The following is a 21,125-nucleotide window of genomic DNA, read 5'->3' as shown; positions in this document are numbered from 1 at the left end:
AGGGAAGGAATTAAAGTAATTGTCAGGGGTCATGGCTTCCAGACTTGGGCTGTGGCACTGCAAGGCAATCATATTCTGCATATGTTGGCAGAAGTGAGGAAGGAATCTCTATGGAAAGATGACTGCTACGAGATCCCCAGTTTGGCTTGGTGTTGCCCCTATTCTGCACTCACTTTTTTCTTTTTGTGTTTTTGTTTTTTTTTTAGGAGGGAGAGAATTCCCCCCTTCTTTTCCAGCTGTTTCAACCTTGAATTCCATTTTGCTTTCCATACTTCTTGCCTGAGAACTTTTCCTCTCCAGGTTTGCCTAATCTTGTCTGTGAATGTTTTTCCAGGAGGGACACTGGCTTACTCCTTAGCCCTGCTCACTCATGCTAGTTCAGAGACTTGCTCTGCCTCCTGGGTTGTGCAAATCCAGACTTTGTATTTTTTACTCTCTGGAGAGCATTGCCCCTTTCCCTCAGAAAAATCCCTTGGCTCAGCACTGATTTCAGGCTCCAGTATGAAGTGCTTTACTTGTAAAGCCTCCTTTGTTTGGCTCCCACTCACCTTGCCTGACCTTCTCCTCCTCCTTCATCTCCTCCTTCATCTCCTCCTCTTGGCCACAGACTCCCTGGGCAATCCTGTAGAGACCTCCCCTCTGTCTTCTTGGTATGGGAAGCACCCCTGTAGCCCAGCCTGCCTGGCAGGTGTTCTCCTGGAGCTCCTCATGTCTTCTTGCTCTCACTGCAGCACATGTCTCTTTCACCCTGCTTGCCATGCCATTTCCTTTCTCCAGCTCTCTTCCCTCCAAGGGAATGAACAGCTGGGCAGCAGCACAAGGCAGCAGGGCAGCAAACCTACAGCATCTGAAAGAGCTTCTGTAAATAAAGTGGGAATATTCCCTGTTTTGTTTCTAGCTTCTCTTCCTTGTACTTGTGTTAACAATACAATTTCTTTTTGTCACAGGGGTAGCAGTCTCTCTTGTTTTCCCCACTACAGTACCATGGTGGTGATGGCTGGCGGTGGGTCCTGAAGCCTGGTGCTCACACTCAGGGTCCAGGGTCCTGACTGGGATAAGGGCAGCAGACGACAGACCCCAAATAACCAAAATAAGATGGCACTACTTAATTTCTGCAGTGTTCATCAGCCAGCAGGCCCACCACCATGGGTTCCAAAGGTGGCACCAAGAAATTGTGCTTTCTGCTGAAAATGCCTACTGGCCTGTAGTAAACACCACAGGGTGAGGGTGACCCAGCAGTGCTGCTGAGTGCCCATACTCTGGGACTGTGAGCCTTGGAGCAGGGCTGTGCAAGGGATGGGAGGGGGTCCATGCTGCACATGGTTTTCCCCCACCCCTGGGGCCAGAACTCCCTCACTGGTGACATGAGGAAGCTTTGCTCATGCAGGGGGTGATTTTATTTTTAAAATTTATTATCCATTTAAAATGAAGGCATCCTCTTTTGAAGACATTCTGTTTGGATAAACTTGCAAGAGAGTAGTGGTGAAACCATATATAAGACAAGGCAAGAAAATGGAGATGGGGCAGGAGTGTGATATAGAGGGTCATCAGATGAAAGTACAGGTGCGCACAGACCCTGTAAGTGATTGACCTCCCTCTGATGTAGGGCAATGGAGGAGACTGACACAGTGAGATTAAACAGCTTGTTTAGCTCAGAGAGGGAGGGAGGGAGGGCTCTGCAGAGGGGAGTTCAGGACTTCCAGGTGTGGCTACACGCCGTGGTGAACCTATTCTTTCACCACTGGTCCAGTGTGGGGACTCAGCCATGTGGGAAAGGGCTGGCGAGTGCAGCAGGACATGTCTCCTCCCCGAGGGGGTTAGGACAGGGCTTTGCCTTCCTACAGAAGGCAGCCAGCCACCCAGACACAATGGAAAGATGGCCTGGCAAGCCATGCAGGTCTGAGCATCCTGTTGTCTGTGCAAGCTGTGTGAAGTGTGGCCCTTGCAGGCAGGCAGGATGCACTGTGGCATGCGATGGCTTTGGCAGCACACCTGTGCGGGGAGGGATCCTCTGCTTTGACTCAACATCAAGGTGCTGTTAGAAGCCCAGAATAAATTCAAGGAAGTTCTAAGTGTTTCATGAGGACTGCATGTTCCTGAGAACAACCACTGGTCTGGTGGTGAGAGCTCAGTTTTCCTCCTTAGCCTGCAAGCTGGAGCAGAAGGCAGGGAGGTGACAGGCCGGACATCCCTATGACACATTCTGCAAATAATTTTCCCCTCAACCCATCAGGCATTCAGCTGTAAAATGGGGATAATTATGATAATTGCAGTGCAGAGTTGGAGTTATAATTGTGCAAGGTCCCTCACTAGGTCCCTTGGTGTTTTTTTATATGTGAAGTGGTAATATCCAACACTTCTAAAGGAAAACGATTACACCATACTAACAGGACCTGAATTGATTTTGGAAGTAGTCAGATCTCAGACGGAGGCTTGATTTCTCTGAAAAGTTACTCTCAAGTGAGTAAGGTGGTGAGTTTGCAGAGGGGTTCCTCTGCCCCATCAGAATGCAGAGCTGAGGCTTGTGAAGGGAGGTGGCTTAAGGGTGTCCTTGGCTGCATTTCCTGGCCAGTTTTCCCCAAAACCAAAACTACTTTCCTTGTCTTTGGCCTGATTTTTGGTAAAAACTACAATAGCCTATTTTTCATTTGTTTCTTCATTTTTTGACCCAGACCCATACAGCTACATTTGGCACAGAGTAAGAAGGATCAGTGAAGCCTTAGGAGAGTTAATTTTGCCTCCCTGGGCGTGCTGGTGTGCATACTCAATTCTGTAAAGAAATCTGAATTTCTGGGATAAAAAAAAAAGTGAAGCAAGTGCAAGGAACTGCTCTTATGAGGTGTACTGAAAACAGGACCAGAAAAGTGTTTGTGGTGCGAAGGGAGAGATGACACAGACAAGGCTCAGGGCCTGAAGGCAGACCTGTCCCATTTCTCTTCTTGCTGTACTGAGTAATTTCAGCTCCTTATCTAAATCCCTTTGTTGATCAGGGGGAGCCTTCTTGGGGAGCTGACTCAAAAGTACGCAAACTTAGATGCCCGGACAGCATCTGTTTCTGCTTGCCCGGGAGGAGGGAGCTGAAGGTTTCCCTCCTTCCCCTTCTCTTTAATTTCCCAACTCTCTGTCTCCTTGCACTTCAGCAGCTCCAGCCTGCGCCTCTGTAGAGGAAGGTAGATCCTGCGGTGACAAGAGCCATGCCGGAGGGCAGGAAGGCGCCTTGCAGCGAAGGACTCGGCGCGCAGAGGCAGAGATTTATTGGAGAGGCTCCCGCTCTCCGTGCTCCTCGCCGGACCCTGCTCGGCCTTTGCCGAGCTGCGGGCTGGCAGAGCAGTTCGAAGCGCCTGTCCGCGCTAGGGGCTGCGTCGCCCCGCAGAGATTTCGTCCCGGGGAGTCCGTTATCTGCCGGGGCAAATCTTCCCTCTTCCTTTCCCGATCCCCATCCCTGTACCCCAACTCCTCCTCCCCCGCCTTCCCTCAGCCTCTCGCTCACACACACTCACACACACACACTCACTTCACTGCCAAAAACCGTCCTCCGCCCCCCTCCTCAGCTAACTTCCTTTCAGCGCTTTTTTGAGCTGGATAATCCTAGTATTTGTAAAACGGGGGAAAGGAGAGAGCGACCGAGCGGGAGTCAGGACAGGAAACTGGTTTCTCATTCCTCCAACTGTCCGAAGCAGGAGGAGGGGAAGGGGGGGAGCCAACGAGAAGCCTTGTGCAGACTCTTCCCCAGTCCCTTTTCATTAGCCCGTTTGAACTTTCAGTCTCCTCCGAAAGCCAAGAGGAGGACGACCAGGCTGGGACGGCTTCTGCTGGAGCGGCGACAGCGCGACTAACGAAACCCAGAAGGTGGCTGTGGAGGGTCCGGCACTGCGCTGAGGGAAAAGACGGCGCCCCACCATCTCCTACCCCCAGCTTGCCAGCTCTGATGCGGGCACCCTTCCACCACCTACTTGCCTCTGATGTGAACCCTTCTGGGCTCAGGCTATGATCGCTGCTGCTGCCGGCTGTGGAGCCTTTTCTCGCCCTGTCCTTCTGCCACAGGAACAGCCCAACATCTGGTGGGGATTAATGTTTACTTCTCTGGCTGGACGCTGTACGGGACCCCCGATGTTGCTTCCTGGAAGCGGGACACGGGCGGTGGTCTGAGGAGAAGAGCAAGAATTTCGTCTCCCAGCGTGAGGCCGGGGGGAGGGGGGCAAGGCAGGAGGGGGGTGAACCTCTTTTGGGACTAACCTCATGAAGAACAAGGGAGCCAAGCAGAAACTCAAGAGGAAGGGAGCCGCGAGCGCGTTCGGCTGCGACCTGACGGAATATCTCGAGAGCTCTGGGCAGGATGGTAAATGCTTCTTTATTCCCACTCTGGTTGCAGAAAAGCCAGGCGCGTGTCCTCCTATTCTTACTGGTAGGACTGCAAACCAGACCTTTCCAAAAGCTAAGGGTTAGACATCATGGAGCTGATTTATCTCTGGGAAGTGGAGTCACTGCCCCATTACTCACAATGAATGAAGGATCGGAAGATTGCTTTGGTGATGCATCTGCATGACCCTTGCATGAGTAGTGCTGTGTGTGTGGAAAGGACTGGGTTGGGGTTCTCGGGCTGCCTAAGTGTGTACATAGACAGCCCGACATCGGTTGTGATGCCTTCTCCCATCTGCCTCACTGTGGAAGGGAGTAGTAGGCTTTTAGGGAGTCAGGTTTGGCAATCTGAACTGTGCTCAGTGTTGCCTCCTCCAGGAATTCAAAATCCACTTTAAGTCCATGAGACTAGAATTTTGGAGGACTCTAGGGAGGAACTGGACTCCAGTAGAAATCCCGTGTTATCCTTGGACTGGTGGATGGAGACAGGACAGAGACTGGGTTATGGAGTGGAGTAGGGTGTGTGGTGTAGGAGGCATCTGAGATAACATGTTCACCACCCTGCTGGTTGGCTTTCACTTCTCCCCGGGACCTTCACGCTCCCAGGTATTGGATGAGAACAGTAGCTCAGACAAGAGGTAACTCCAATAAAATAAGGGGGTCCTAAATTTGAAATGGTCAGTTCTTGATGAGGAAAGGGGCAGAATATTTTTTCTTAAGGTGGGTTGGACGACAAGAGAAGCGGTTGTGAGTTTGGTCAGCAGAAGGACCTGCAGTTCAGCCAGAGTAAAAAATAAATACATGCCTGTTACCATCCCTGATGTTAGCATTATGATCCAGGTTTAGCATTATGTTCCAATTTGAATTAACTAACTTTACCAATGTCAGGTTATTTCCAGAAAAAAAAAATTAATTCTAGCAGCATTTTCAGCTTTGTGGGGAGAGCTGTACAATCAGGCCTTTCATTTGCTGATGAGCATGGCTGATGAAGTGCAGTGTGGAACCACACTGGCAGAGGGATGTACTGCATAACAGGAGTTCTTTCTGTTGCACTGTGAAGAGGGCAGTAAATGTATCACTAAGATAAAATGTTGTATATGTGCATTTATTTAGGTATGGGGGAAAACCAGCCATTCAATTGCATTGTGGGTTGTCTGTAACAGGTACTGGATCTTCTAACTTATATAGCTCTTAACAGCAACTGAATTGAAATGTCAAAAAAATAACAAACTTAATGAGCTGATGTCCCTTTGCCAGTGTGAGGTACAGACAGATAAATTCCATTCAGTGCTACCATGAACCTCTGTGGTGGAGGAACTATTTACAACTGTTTACAGGAGCACTGGAAAACTACACAGGGAAGGTGAGCACAGGCAGTATATTCACTTGGAGCAGCAAGGGAAATTTTAAAGGCAAAAACATAGTTACTGCAGTTGAAATTAGGCCAGACAAGCAAAATCTGTTACCTAAAATCCCATCTTTTATTTTAAAAAATAGTCTTTTTAGAACAAGAAGGATGGACATTTTCTCAAATCTCATTTGTGGCATGGTTCACAGTTCCAATGTACCTATCTCTCCATGCTGAGGAGCAGTGGGGGAGAATAGGAAGTTCCTTTCATTTATACACTACTGCTGTTTGTTCAGTAGCACATCCCATTGCCCAGTACTGTGGGACCCAGAAATGAAAGACTCAGTTGTTATAGGTTCACTGTTAAGGGTATCAGTTAGACTGGAAGCTCCAATTCATGAGGACAAGAGGAAAAGAAATTAAAGCGTTAGAGATAATAATTTTGTTGGTGGTGGGACTCTCAGGATGAATAGGAATGACCAAGAATGCTGAAGTGGTGTCTTGGGGAAAGAAATGAAGATTGAGATGTCACCAGGACATCAGAAACTTGCAACCAAATTAGAAGAGCATTTAGGATATGAGAGATGGTTTGGGGAGAGTTGAATGGTCCTGCTAAGAATTTTTTCCAGTGACAAGTCAGTGCTCCTGTAAGCAGCAAGTTTTACATTAAGCTGTAGCTTTCTCACTGCTTTACACAGTGCTGTGTGTTTAACTGGTGGGATGCAGGCTCAGGGTGTTCCCTGCTAAGAAGTAACAAAGTTCTTAGACTGTTCTTGGTATCTGAGAGTGATGAAGAGCAGGAGAGCATTTTGGCTGCTGTTCAGTAAACGTTTGGTTGTGGACCTTTCTGAAAGCAGGTTTTAAAATGCACCCAGAAGGGTTAAATGGAAAAGGAGATGCTGTGGGCCCGTCAGGACGTGAGTCATACTGGTTGTGCTTTCGGTGCTGAGGTTTGGTTTACACCGTTCTGCAGTGCAGCTATGTGTGACAGGAGTTGCACAGGCAAGGAGAGGCTGAGACCTGCGTTGCTGGTGCTGGCCGAGGGAGCACAGGGGATGGCCAAGGCTAGTGAAGACGATTCAGTTTGGAATTGTCCCCTCTGGGTTAGTACATGACCTTTGCAGTTAGGGGGTGCTGCACTACTTGTGCGATGCTTTGTGGAGGAGAGGCACAGTTTGAGTCCCTACATGCTTGTGGTTGTTGACAAGCAACTTGTGTTTTCTGTAAGGACCTTACTCCCTGTGTCTTTGCCAAATTCCAGTGGAGAGAATTATATCCTGCTAAAGGTATCAGCATTTCCTCTCTTCTCATTTAACTCTTTAATAACTCGGTATGGTTCACTTCAGAGACAGCCAAAGATCCTGCTGTCTCCCTTACCAGATCCATGTACCTAAGCCTCTGTTAGAAAGAACTTTATGATAATAAAATAAAAGCTGCAGCAGAACTACGAAGTATTTAAAAACTATCAAATAGGAAGACTTTAGAAGGTACAGTGAAGCAGCTCAGGAGCCAAAAATGTGATACAAAGTCTTTAGCCCTAAGTTGATTCTTCAGATCTGACATAGGTCAGTGGTGATGGGCAGATGTGGATATCTGGTGGCTGGTTAGAAACTCAGATGTGTTGAATTTACTGTTTCAAGTCAGTTCCTGTCAGTATCACATTTGACCCTACTTGGCCTTTTCCTGCTGCCAGTCTAGTCTCTACACAGATACTGGTCACACTCCTTGTGGGGGCAGACTGCTATCAGTGCACACAGGCATTTAAAATCATGACTCAGGCCACAAAAACCATGACATAAAATCAATGCTGGGTTCTTTGTCTGCTTTCTGTTTTCTAAAATTTCAGTGTGCATCTGGGTTATGTTTTCAAGTCTTTTTTTGGTGAGAGGGAAAAAGAAACTTCTCTTCCTCCTCACCATAATTATCAAACAACAGCTTAAATGGCAGCGTGTATGAGGACAAGCTCACATCAGCCATAAAAGAATGATGGCTGGCAATACCAATGAGGAAAAGTTGTCTAATTTTACATAGTCCCTCCTGCATCACTTCCAGCACTGAATCCACGCTTGAAGGCAAGTGATCTTTTGGAATATAAAAGCTTCACTAGAAAGCAGTGTCCATGACCAGACTTTGGACATAGATAGGCATCCATGCAGAAGGAAGTGAGTACTAACGCCCTGTACTAAAACATTTTACTGTGCCAAACTTTATTGAAATATATGAGTGCAATGGGGCTAACAGATAATAGTCTTGAAGGAGTCATGTTTTGGCCTCTTGGTGAGCAGCTTGGTTTCCAAAGGAGAAAAATGCATTGCGCCTCTGCTGAATTCAGTGAGAGCTGCACATCAGGAACTCAGTTCCTGTAGTAACAACAGTATAATTTTCTGGTGATGAATGGGCTAGCAGAGAAGACAAGACACAAGTTTGTGCACCATCTCTAGCTGGGGCAGGACACTCAGAACTGCTTAAGAAAACAGTCACAAAGAACAGTCTTGCTTCTGGTTATATCACAGAAGTGTTCTAAGAGGACACTGTTGTAAGAGCCAAAGCTGTTAAAGTGAGAGGAACTAAATCAAAAGGGAGTTTAATATTCCCGGTGCTTCTAACTGTGGGAGATTCAAGCTGGAATTTCAGGTATACAGGTAGGTACAACTTCTGCTTTTTAAAATGGAAATGCACACAGCATCTACAAGAATTGGAATGTGATGGTAAAAGATAATCCACTCTTTTGCATAGGAACTGCTATAGATCCAAACCTGCCTTTGCTTCACATGCTTAGGGCTAGCTAGGACTTGGGAAAAGACGGAACTATTTCCTTTGTTTTTTTGGTATGCTGGTGGCTAGGTGTTGGGCTAGGAGGTGCTACCAGGTCTGCATTAAGTCAAATCTCAGACTTGATGCCTTATTCTTACGATGCAGGTCAATTCTGTGTGTCTGAGATTCCCCTATTTGCTGGAGAGTTAATTCTGCTGTTGCTGTACCCCTCTGTGGTTTCTTCCACATCTGTTTCCTGCCTGATGTTGTCTGGTTGGGATGCAATGAGCTCAGCTTTTCCCCTCAACCCCCTCCCACACTCCCCACAGCTCCCACAATGGCTCTCATCCTGAGCCTGTAGCACCCAAAACGCTTTCTATCTCTTAATTTAATTCAGTTTATTGGCTTTGTTTGTTACTTGCTTTAGAAAAAGGGCTACTTTGAGAAATTTTGAAGCCACCAACTCCCTTGTTCTCCTGACTTGAGGCTCCTTCTTGACATGGCAGAGACAGCAAGGGCAGATAGCAGCACTCCCGGAGTCTGGGTAGTGAAGAGGAGCTGTTGTCTTGAAATGTAGGGAGGCACGTGAGGAACCCTTATAAGTCTCTTGATTGTATGGGAAAGGAGACAACAAAATGGCTTGCCCATATGACACTCTTCTGTGCTGTGTGGCTGTGCAGTGGCTGCTTCTGCCTTGTAATAACTGCATTTGAATGAAAGAATAAGGAAAGTTTTCATTTTGCATTAGTGGTCTCAAAAACGTGGTAGCCCTGGCTAGCCCTGGCTCCACAAACATGTTCTTAAATGTGACTTAGAGCTGTGGTAGGCAAAGACTTTACTGTAGCATAGGCAAGTAGTTCTGAGGGAAAGCAGTAACAATAATTCAGTAGTAATGTGCTGGGTGCAAAGGAAATTTGGGCTGGGATACTGCTTGCTTGTTTTGGTACAGCCCATTAAGCACACTGTCCTCTGCGTGATTTTGTCATCATGTGTTTCACTGTGAAGCAGCCTTGTCCATACAAAACTGGATAAGGACACCTGTCACTCAGGGAAAAATGTTCTTGCTTCAAGAACAGACTCCCTTTGGAGCCAATCATTAAACCTGCTATACAGATGTGAAGCAGCTTTTCTGGCCCTGTGGCCTTCTTTCCTCACCCTTGCTTGTCTTTTGGGATAGGAGCATGCTGGGATGAACATGAGGGTGCATACAAGTCCATAGCAGAAGTAAGTGTGTGCCACGCAAGGCTGCATTTATGTTCATAAGGCTGCATTTGTGTTCACAAGGCTGCATTTGTGTTCACTTATGACATTTTCTTAAGCTGTCTTTCCTGTAGTGATGTTTCAAAGTGAAGGCATGCCCATACTTTTGGGTAGGTGCTTTTGGTTAGTGATGCATGCAAGAAATCCTGGGAAAACTGCTGAAGAATCATTAAAGGCAAAGTGGAGGAAAAAGATGAACCTTTTTTTTTTTAAAGTCCCCTTGGAAAAATGAAAGTGCCACACACTCATTTAATCTGCTGCAGAAGAATGAAGAGTTGCATTCATCCTGCTGTCAAAATTAGAAACTGTGGCACTGGAGATCTCTGTCTCACGAACTGACCAAGCTGAAAAGAAACCTTTTTTTTGGAGGCAAATTGCCTTCAATCTAGATCACTTTCCTGACCTACCTTACTTGGTGGCTCTGCAAACACTTGCCTCCATTCAAGGAAGGAAGTGGCAGGGGCTTGGAGGAGAACAGGAAAAGAACGGCCTCTTGGGCTGGCTCAGAAATGCTTTAGTCCTTTTTTTTTTTTGTGTGTGTGTGTGATGTGCTGCTGGGGTCTGATCTACATTTTCACACTGCTGATATGCTGGGAAGCCACATGGCCTGCACTTTGTGAAGTCTATTCCTGGCTCTAGTCATGCAGACTGTGTGCATATTTAAGGCTGCATCCCCTCATCCTTGTGACAGAAGCAAAAGGAACAGTTGAACTCTGCAGTTTGGAGGGAAAAGAGGTAGGACTGTGTTATTGTACAGTGAACGACAGACGTGGCAGTGGAGCCTGAGAGCTGAATACCTGTAATGGCAGTTGGAGGATCTAGGCTGGGCTTTGAGGGGAAGACAGCTCCTTGGCCTTTCCATGTCTGCCAAAGCATGGCCAGTGGACAAGAGATGAGAAGCTTTGCTGCCAAAATGGATACTGTGGAGAAAATTATTAATAATGTAAATTCTTGCATTTTCTCTACCCTCTCTCACAAGCGGAGCATCACATTTTGAGTCCCATCATAGACCAGTGTCTACGGCAACAAGTGTGAGCAAAAAGACACTGGGAACAACGGGAACAGAAGCCATCTGTTTGCTTCTATTACTTTGCTGTTCCTTCTTGTTTTTGATGATGTTTGTGTTACTTCCTCAATCTGTTTCTGGTTCCTGGGACCTGGACCTTTGTGTCTCTGTTGGCACAGTATTACTGTTGTTTAACATTCATGTTGCAAGCTCAGCTCCTTGTTCTATATTGACTTTCCATTACTAGCACTATGTGATTAGCAGAGAACTCTTGCATGTTGCCTCCTGCTTTACATTTCCCTTAATGAGCACTGCAGGAGGAAGATATGTGGTTTGTATGCACTGAGCCCTACTTTGATCCTGCCTTCTCCCCCACTCCCTGCAAGCAGCATAAATCACATCTTGCCTGCAGATTTTAGATTAGGACACGTACTTTGATTTAGCAAATGTTTTCTCTTTGTTGGCAGCAGCTGATTTCATCTGAACTTGGAAACCAAGGAGTAGGGACTTCACTGCTTGTGGTATCACAGCTCTCAAAGGTTCAGGTAAACAGCTGTAGTGGATGAAACACTGGCAGTGCACGGGATGGATGTACAACATGGGCTAGACGTGATCTAGATGTGATGAACAAGTCTGGGAGACCCCCATTGGTCTGGGGTACTTGGGTCCCAAGCTTTGGTGTAGACCTGGTTCTGATTTGGAGAGCTCAGCAAGCATTCATCTATAATTCAGACTTTGCATATATGATGCAGTTCTACAGCAGCAACATTTGCTGGCAGTCAGGGTTGTGCCAAAAATTATGTTCCAGTGTTTCTCCTTTAAAGGTAATAAGGGAATTGAATACAGCCTGTCAGTAATTGTACAACCAGCCCTCTCTAAAGGGCCGGGATTGGCGTGGCTGTCAGATTGTCTGCTCACATCACGGCTTGGACTGGATCTCTGTCTGGAGGGTGATTAAAAGATGGAGAGCTACCAGCATCTGCCTCCAGTCCAGCACCACCAACAGGGCGCCAGATACACTTAGAACTCTGACATGGAAACCTACAGATACCTTATTGCAATGCAAAGGCTGCTAAATGTCTGCACTGCTGGTTATTTCAAGGGCAACTAGCGCTCCTGGCCATCTACTAGTGGCTCCTTTCCATACATTCCCAGAGCCTTAAGCCTCAGCTATCCTTTGCTTGCATGCCAGAGTCTTCAGCTTCTCTGCTGATAACTTCAGTTAATGTGTTTTGCATTGACAATGAAAAAAAAAAAAAACAACGACCAAAAAAACCCAAACCAAAATGAAAAAAGAATCTGCCATATGTTTACAATGGACACAGATAGACAACAGTGTAACATAAATTGAATTTAGTGTTAAATGAAATAATGTTGGGCAACTGTGCTGACTGTGTTTTTAATTTTCATACTTAATTCAGTAATGTAGCCTCTGTTTTCTACATTTATCTGAAACCACAAGCAGATTTTCTCATCTTCTGCACCAGTGTGATTACAGATATGAAAGTACTTAACCATAGACTTTAGACCTACCTTTTTGTCAGATGTTGGGGCCTTTGTATACAATGAAGTTATAGACAACCATACTTACCTTCACTGACACTCAAGTGCCACTTGCACTGTTACCCTGTGTGTGAGAGCAAGGAGTTCAGTCCCTAATGCTACAAGTCTTTTGGCACATAAGCACAAATGGAAGTGCCAGTCCTCTTCTGTTTCACACCCCTGCCTTGAACACTGCAGCTGGATTAGCTTCCCCATTTTCACCCAAGTGGGGTCCCTTTTGATTTTAATAGTGCACCAAAAGGGGCAGAGCAAAACTCATGCTTTTTTGCAGTTACCTTCATTTCCTCCACCTCAGTTGCTGTGTTCCCATTTGGGAGCAGCCACCTAGCCTAGGCTTGAACCAGCCTTCTTCCATCTTAGTGTCACCAGCTGTCACATGTGTGACAGACTCAGTTCCAGGCAATGTCAGATTGGCTGGATTGCTGCCTCGGCTTAGGTGAGTTAATGTCCATAGAGGAAGAGCTATCTTAACAGCAGTATGAAATGTTACACAATCACAGAATTACTGAGATGACCAGGGACTTCTTGAGATTAAGTAGACCAAACCCCCTGCTAAAACAGGGTCAGTTGCCCTGGACTGTATCCAGCTTAATTTTTAATATCTCCACAGATGAAGACTCCACAACCTCTGTGAGTAAACTGATCCAGCCTCAGACTACCATCAAAGTAAAAAAGCATTGTGTTCAGATGGAATCTCATGGTTTTTAATTTCTATATCTTATATTGCCAATAGCACAACTGAGAATAAACTGGCTCCCTTTTCTTCATTCCCTTCTAGCAGGTCCTCATTCACAATGATAGATCCTTCCTGATCCTTCTCTTATACAGGCTGAACAATCGCTGAACAATCTCTCCTCATATGAAAGGTACTCTAGTCTCTTAATAATCTCTGTGGCCCTGATCTGAGCTTGCTCTGTAGAGCCCAGAGCTGTGGGCTCAGACAGGACTCCAGCTATGGGCTCAGCAGTGCTGAGCAGAGGGGAAGGATCACCTCCCTCAACCTGATGGCAGCTCACCTCCTAACTCTTCTGATGTTCTTAGTAATCTGCACAGTTACTAGCAGAGATTTTCCTTAGTATTCCAGTTTTTGCTAGCAATCAATCAATAACTAATGTACAATCAGGATGTTGTAAAGGATCCTTTCTGACTTGCTTAATGCTCTTTCTGCCCTGGTTAATGCTCAAAAGGTATTGTCTTTTCATAAAGAGACCCAATTCTTTAATGGTTTCTGAAGTTTTGCTACTGATCAGCCCAAATAAATTGATTTCTGTAATACTCTGCTATGCTGCATCTTCTGAAAGCCATGAAGAGCCTTGGCTTAATAGAAAGTCTACAAAAAATGCTTTGAAGCAGCACATCTTTCTCAGGTGGTATTTGTAAGAGCTCCCCCTCTCCTCCTCCAAATCAATGGTGCACAGAACCAGGGCATTGTGGCTGAGTTCCTTTCTGCCAAAGCGTGTCCAACAGATTGGAGAGTGTGAAACTTTGCTGCCAAAATGGATACTGTGGGGGGAAATTATTAATAATGCAAATCTTGCTTTTTCTCCACCCACTCTCACAAGTGAAGCATCACATTTCGAGTCCTAGATACCAGCCTCTGTGGCAATAAGGGGGAGCAGAAAGGCACTGGGAACAAAGGGAGCAGAAGCCATGTTACGTCTCCAGCATGGGGATCGAGCAAATGGAGGGGAAACATGCATCCCTTTGCAGGATTCTCAGCTGTGTCTGCTGCTCTTAGAAATATGCCCTAAGCAGCTGACTTGGGTTCATAGCAATTTATCTCCAGCTCCTCACTGCCCTCTTCTACACTCAGGGCTCAGCTAACTAAATGCCTTTGGAAATGCTATTATCTCCTGTGCTCTCTACAGCCAGGGGCAGCATGGAGGTTTATCATCTGGAACAGGAGGCTTTGTTTGGTTCTATAAAGCACAGAAGAGTTAAAGACAGAACAAAAAATTCACATCAAACCAAATGCAAAACTCACTTTAAATCTCATGCTCTTTATTTGCTCTCTCCAATCTCTGAATGTGCATGTATTTTGTTTTGTAATGTCATTAGAAAATGTCACATGAGGGAATTGTTAAAGGAGATGTACCTCCATCTCTAGAAGTAGGGATTGAGCATCCAAATGGCCAGGAAATATTCCTGCTGTAACTAAGTTGAGTAATTTATTTCCTGAAGAGCATCAGACAGGAGACTTGGTCAGCTTCTTCAACACCAACTTAATTTAAAGGATGCCACTGCTGGTTTTCACTAAACACAGCAGCATCAATATTGCCTCTCTACCTGAAAGATGCTGAACATGCTCACAAAGCTCCTATACATGTGGGATGCAAGGTTGAGAATCCAGGCTGGATCTGTGCCTGAACTCACCATCTATATTCACTGGCTCATCAAAAAATGCTGATTTAGCAGACAGAACACTGGGAGGAAGGGTGTGTGTGTGTGTTTATGTGCAGCTGAATAGTTCGGTTAGGATATTTTTGATACATTGGTATTCTGCATTTGCCATCTTAGCAGTGAATGTGACTATTAGTCCTGTTGCAGACAGGCAGTTTGGCAGCAAGACAGAGCCATCCAGCACGTGGGAAACCCTTTGCAGCACATGCAACTAGTGCTGGGTTTTCTACTCCTCTCCCACTATGGTGCTGCTTCTAGTGGTGGCAGTCACACATCAGGAGGTTTGGGGGTGTGATCAGGCAGGGTGAGCTTCCTTTTTGAGCCCTTGCATCTGTGCTGCAATTTATATGAAATAAATAAGTTGTCAGTGGTACTGAATTGTTTACTTTCTTTGTGCAAAATCAGAGAGGAAAACAGCTTCACCATTTTGCTCTTTCTGTTTTTATCTTCTCAGTGTGCTCCAATTGGTAGTGCATTTTCCTCACCCTTGTTCTGGTCAGGTAATTTCAGATGCATGAGAGGCTAAATGAGAACAAACTCTCTTGTGAGATTTATTGCATCTTCTGCTTCTAATCAAGCCCGAGAAATAGAGCAACAGACTTCCTTCTGTAACCTGTTCTCTACATTCCAGTCCCAACTGGAAACCAGAAGTACAACAAGGAGGAATGCAGGGGAAAAAAAAAAAAGTTAAAAGAAATGTCTTGGAATCTCTAAGAAGAGCGTGGGGTTTGGCCTGAGATGATGGCTCAGGGGTACAGAAGGGGCATGAAGGATTTCCCTTTCCCACAAGTTTTCAATTTCCCCCTACTTAGTTGTATTTCTTACCTCCCCCTGTCCTCCCCTCCTCCTCTCCCTCCATTTCGATAACTTTATTTCCAGGATGGCAGTATGTGCATGTTGCCAAAGTCAATAAATCAAGCTCTGTGCCTAAGGCAGGCTTAGGAGCAGTAAATGAGAAGAGCTGGTCTTGACCCACTGAGTCCATCATTCTTCCCTCCCCGCTCGATAATGACTTACATACTTCTGCCTAAGGTTCACCGTGTAAAGCCATGAACGGGGGCTGAAATTCATTTAGGAAATTCAGTTCCATACCCTAGTAACTTCGGTTATGGGTCACCCTCCAGACTTGCCAGAACCTAGATAAGGGATTGAATCCCCTGCAGCCCCAGCTGTAGATGAAATGGGCGCAGGTGACCCAGTGCCTGCTGTCCTCCTCTATGGTGGTAGAGGCAGCCCTCCATCACTACGCATAAACCTGCTTGAGGCGGGGGGGAACTGATGTGACAAACACAAAGGAGGGTTAGGAGTCCTAATTAGTCCTCATTTCTATCCTGCTAAAATACCCATCTGTCACTCTGCTGCAATAATGAGATTTGAGAAGATTAACTGGATACTACTGAGGCCCTTCAGAATGGCAGCTCAGTAAGTGTACTGCTGTTCAGCTCTAAGCCATACTTGCAGCCATTACACCCCAAGCAGGTTTATGTCTGCTTAGTGCATGCATGGGAGTGGCCCAAAAAAATCTGCTACAGAAATGGGGTATGTGATTCAGAAGATGGCAAGCATAGTATCAGCTCAGTCAAGTTGCTGTCTTGGCATCATTTGGGGAAATGTTGCCATTTGGGCACATGGTAAAACAGGAACCCCAATACTTTAAAAAATCCCTGGTTTATCTTTTTCTTTCCTAAAGGATAGGGTCTCTTTTACACATGCACATGCTGTGCTGCGTCTTTTCCTTTGCAGAAGCAATTTCTGCTGGAGCTAGGATTTATTTTTTTATCCAGTGTTCTAAACTGTCATGTAGTGTTGCTCTGCCTGGCTCAACAGCTGCCACCTCCCAGCCTAGAGGTGGGTGGACTAAGTCTTGTTTTTGAAGTTTGTGAAATATTTCAGGATGGAAGGCACTCATTAAATTATTGATGTTAGCTTTTGGGCATTAAACAGATGTGAACTGCAGCTCTGGATCCTAAGGGCTTTAGAGGCTTATCCCTGCCCTAATGATGGTTCCCTGCTTGGGATTTTTCATGCATCTCTTACTACAGATTTGAACTCACTGCAGGATGGTGGAAGGATTTAGCAGATGGACAAAGGGTGACTGCAAGGCTTTTCTTTGCAATGTTATATATCTGTGAAGCAAATCTAATTGAGCTTTGGTAGAAAAAGGGGAAAGACACATGCATGTTTTCTTTAGGAGAATGGGAAAAATCAGAAAAATGTCTTCCTGCCTCTTGACGGAACGTGTTTGCAGGGTATGAAAAGATTTTGAATAGTTGTGATTCAAGGAGTGGTGCAGGTGCACCTGACATCAATTCTTGTGCTTAAGGAAAGATATTTTAACTTGTAATGTGCTTTATTTCTATCCCTTTCCCCAACCCTGCCTCCTTGAAAAGTGGCTGACAGCAGTAGTGTTGCTGACTTTACCTCGTGGTGACAGCAGGTGGAGGCTGGGGGGTTGGGACTTTAAATGCAGCCCTGTCTCTGCAGTACTTTCAGCTCTTTGGATCGGCTGTGGTGGTGAAAAATAGCACTTTGGCTGATGTGGGACAAGGAAGGGAGGGTAGAATGCATGGCACCATGAGCTGTTGAGATCTCTGGGCAACTTTGAGGGCTGCTTGCTGAGGGCTGCTTGTTGGTTCTCAGGGAACCAACTGCAAACAAAACTCTGGGTATGACAGGAAAATCCTCTCCCAGGTTTGACATAGGGTCCCATGTTTGTGTTTTAATGGGAAGCACTCAAGAGGCCTCTCCCTTCATGTCCCCTTGCCCACCCATTCTCCACTCTCTGCTTTGGGGTGCTGTGGGGGTCACAAAACCCTCCTGTTCATTTTGGGGCAGAAGAAGGGTGAGTGCCATCCCTGACCCCCTCCTTCCCTCTGCAGTTTGCATGGTAATTAACTCATCCCTACGAGACAAGCCCACAGCCCAACAGAGAAGCTATTCAGAGGCTCAACAATGTCCAATTATCCCAGCCCTGGGAGTTAGAAGCTATTCCCTGGCACGTGGGCTCCATGCCTCTGCCCAAATGGCACCCCAAACTCCCTTGGCTGTTCCAGTAATGCTGCTTGGGGAATTTGACACCTATCAGCAGTTTTGGCTGAGTGCTTTCATGAGCTACCAGCAGCGCTGTTGCCTGAAATATTGGGAAGAGCTCCGCATGCACCCTGGGCAGTGCCACCCTCTCCATGGCTTGTGCTGAGGCAGGCCTGGTGGCTACAAGGGAACATGGGTTTTCACATGTGGAGTGAAATTTTGCAGCCTCAGCTTGGTGACCTGTATCCCTCATCCAGTTTGGTGACCTGCTGGAGATGTAAACAGTTTAAAAGCACTCCTTGCACTTTTCTCTTTGCATTCCATCATTCGTGCGCCAGTGAGGGCTGAATTGCTCAGATTAGAGTTTTAATTGCATGAAGTAGGTGGCAGGAGTCACATACATGGCATGCCACAGTCCATGGCAAGCTCTGCTCCTGCCACTGCCTGGCTTGAGAGACCTTAGGGCACTCCTCCTTTTTCCACATCCTACCTCCCTGAGTGATTAAATGATACTAGTATCATCTTCTTTTCGGTACAAAGCTCTTACTATTATTATTAAATGGGAAGAGTCCTACTTGCTTTCATCACCCAGTACTGAAAAATAGGCTGTTGCAGCTCTGGGGAGTGACACATTGGGTGAGAGCGAGTGCAGGAAAGTATGGGGCTCACCCAGCTTGCCTGCCTTAGCAGGTTCCATACCAAGAGCCTCCGAGGGAGGTGTCAGGAACACCAGGGTGGCATTACGTACCCAGAGTGCTTTGTTCTGACTTGGTGTGGCTTCTGCCCTGAAACATGACAACTTAGCTTTGAAGAGAACATGACAGCCATTTACCATCTAACCTCTGGGGTTAGGAAATGGAAAAAACAATACAGCATGGATCTGAAATGGCAGAAGAAATTACCCTAGACTGGAACTTAGCCAGGATGCTTCTGCTAACCCTGCAAAAAAACCCAAAACAACAACAACAACAAAAAACCCAACAAACAAACAACAAAAAAACCCAAAACAAAACAAACCCAAAACCACCAAAAAACAACAACAAAAAAAGAAAAAAAAACAAAAAGAAAAGGAAACAAAGCAGAAAAAAATTGTCTACAAAGAATTTCTGCAAGACTGCAATCTTCATTTTATTGTCTCTGATTTAGAAGGGAGAGTATGCAATAACACAGCTTTCCCTTTGCACACCATGGGATGGGTTCATTACTGACTCATGGATAGGACTGCCCCTTACATGTTGCCTGCAGCAACTTCAATTGATTCTGGTTTTGGGATCAGGCCCAACCTTAATTTATGGATAGAAGTTAATGATAACACATCCAGAGAAACAGCTGAGAGGAAAGAAGTGTGGCAAAGAAATGCAAAAGGACACTGGAAAAAATGGATGGGAAAATGGAGTAAGTGCAAATGCAGAATGGAGAGAAGCATGAGGAAATTCCAATATGCTTGAAAGGGAGGAGGCAAATGTTGGAAAAACTAGTCTGAGGGCAAAAACTGGCTGTATTGGAACAAATGGAGACTGCTAATTAATGGTGGAAGAGAGAGGGCTGTAAGTGGGAACAAAATTCAAAATCCTGGCAGCTTTGTTAGTAGCAGTGGAATAGGGGAAGAAACATTGTTCTGGGTACAGACAGCTGAAGGATAGACAGTAGTGAAGGAACATGCCCAGAGTTCAACCACTCTTGTTATCCAAAATTCTTCTTCCAGATTTTTATCCAAATGTGAGACAGGGCAAGAGGTAAAACAATGATTTCTGACTCTTTCAGCCCTTGAAATGAGCTTGACTTTCTGAAGTGCAAAGGAGATGCCATTGAGTTACTACATTGCAAGTGACACATTTTTTTTTCATCAGCTAACTACATTTTTTCATTCCACTTTTGGCACCTAACTGATAAAATGAGCTTCCGTCTTTGATTAATTCCAAAGTCTGTGGATGTGAGCAAGAATAGCTTTGCGTTGCTTGGATAAACTTTCAATACTTAATGTTAAAATGTGCTCATCTTCATTGCCTGCTGAAGGATGCAGAACTTCAGCTTCCTTTGCTTTGGAAGCCTGTGCTATGAATCAAAACTTTTCTGATTTTACAGTGTCCAGCAAGGTCCTGCTTTTAGATCATTCACTCCATCCCCCTTTGAGACACACCTGTGCAAGAATATGAACTTAGCCTGGAGTTTTCGTCCCTTTGAAACATGTCAGTCGTGTACTAAAATCAGGACACTGGTCATGGCCTGAAGTGTGTGGCTTAGCTGTGTTGGCTGTGGAGAATTGCAGAGGTGAAGAGCTGATTGACTTGTGCAGCAGTACTGTAGCTATCAAAATGTAAGGAAGTTTGATTAAGTATGATCTCAACGCCCATTTCCTGCAACACCCCTTCTTGTGTTTGCAAAGTGTTTATTAGTGTCTCAAAGCCCTTAGTACAGCAGGATCCAGAGTCAGAAAGACAAAAGAAACACAGTCCAGAAACCCAATTCTTGGACATATGCCTTTGAGAAATGTAGTGCATTAAAGGATTTCTTTTCTTTGGTTGCTTCCTTTTTCCTTGTTTCCTCCAGTCTTTTATTATTCCCAGCAACGACTTTATTTACTTATTTTCTTCTTCCCAAACCACTGGAGAGACAGGGGCTTCATCAGGGAGCAGTTTAGCTGGAGCGAGCAAAACAATGGGGCTTTAATCAGGGTGCCTCCAGCAGCCATTGCTGGCCAGAGGTTTCTCTGCATTCCCAACACGGAACAGTTGCCTCTTTCACGAAGTGCCTGTGGGATGAGCACAGCATTGCTACACCCAAAGCATTTTCATGCAGCCACAGCTCTCTGAAAGGAAACACTGCTGAGGACACCGCCTGCAACGCCACAAGCTACTGGGGTGACCAGCATGAGAGAGGCTTTCTTCCAGGCCTGGGCTCTGTTTGTCTTCCACATGAAATCTGTTAATAGCTCAAGTCTGGAAAGTGTTTAGGAAAGCATCAAACTTTTCTCTTAAAGGAGGGGAAAAAAAGGAGGGAAAAAGGAAAAAAGAATGTCAGGGATAAAGAAATAGTTTCCAGTGACTTGATGCAGTGTGGCCAAACTATTTGTAATAATTTCCTTTAATTTCCTTTAATATAGAAAGAATTAAATATGAAATCATGAATCAGGAAGCAGTCATCCTACTAGCCAGTGACATGTACAGAGAGATCAGAGCAAAGTGAGAAAGACACAGAACAGCAGGAGATTTGCAAAAACCTTTTTTAGCCCTCCCTTTTTCTTCCTCTTTTTGTTTAGTGTACACATTCATGTAGAAATAACATTTCTGACCCAAAAGAAGCTGCGGGAATCTCCTGCTGTTCCTTGTCTCTCCGATGGCAGCCCTAAACCTTTCTGTCTTGGTATGTCTCATCTGTCTGTGTTTCCTGATGGATGTTGCAGTC

The 21,125-nt window shown here is 45.6% G+C and overlaps 1 protein-coding gene across 1 annotated transcript in view; it reads left to right on the top strand.

The window, feature by feature from the left end:
• The first annotated feature begins 4,239 nt into the window (after positions 1-4,239).
• Positions 4,240-21,125, top strand: part of ARHGAP31 (Rho GTPase activating protein 31) — a 56,157-nt gene continuing 39,271 nt past the window's right edge. Inside the window, exon 1 of the mRNA XM_062512748.1 lies at positions 4,240-4,339. Coding sequence (XP_062368732.1) covers positions 4,240-4,339 — 100 coding nt within the window. The remainder of the gene's footprint in view (positions 4,340-21,125) is intronic.

The sequence above is a fragment of the Cinclus cinclus genome, chromosome 2 (assembly GCF_963662255.1).
Source record: "Cinclus cinclus chromosome 2, bCinCin1.1, whole genome shotgun sequence".
In the NCBI taxonomy this organism is placed as follows: Eukaryota; Metazoa; Chordata; class Aves; order Passeriformes; family Cinclidae; genus Cinclus; species Cinclus cinclus.
Note: the sequence above shows the minus strand (reverse complement) of the source record. Positions and strands in the feature narration are given on the sequence as shown.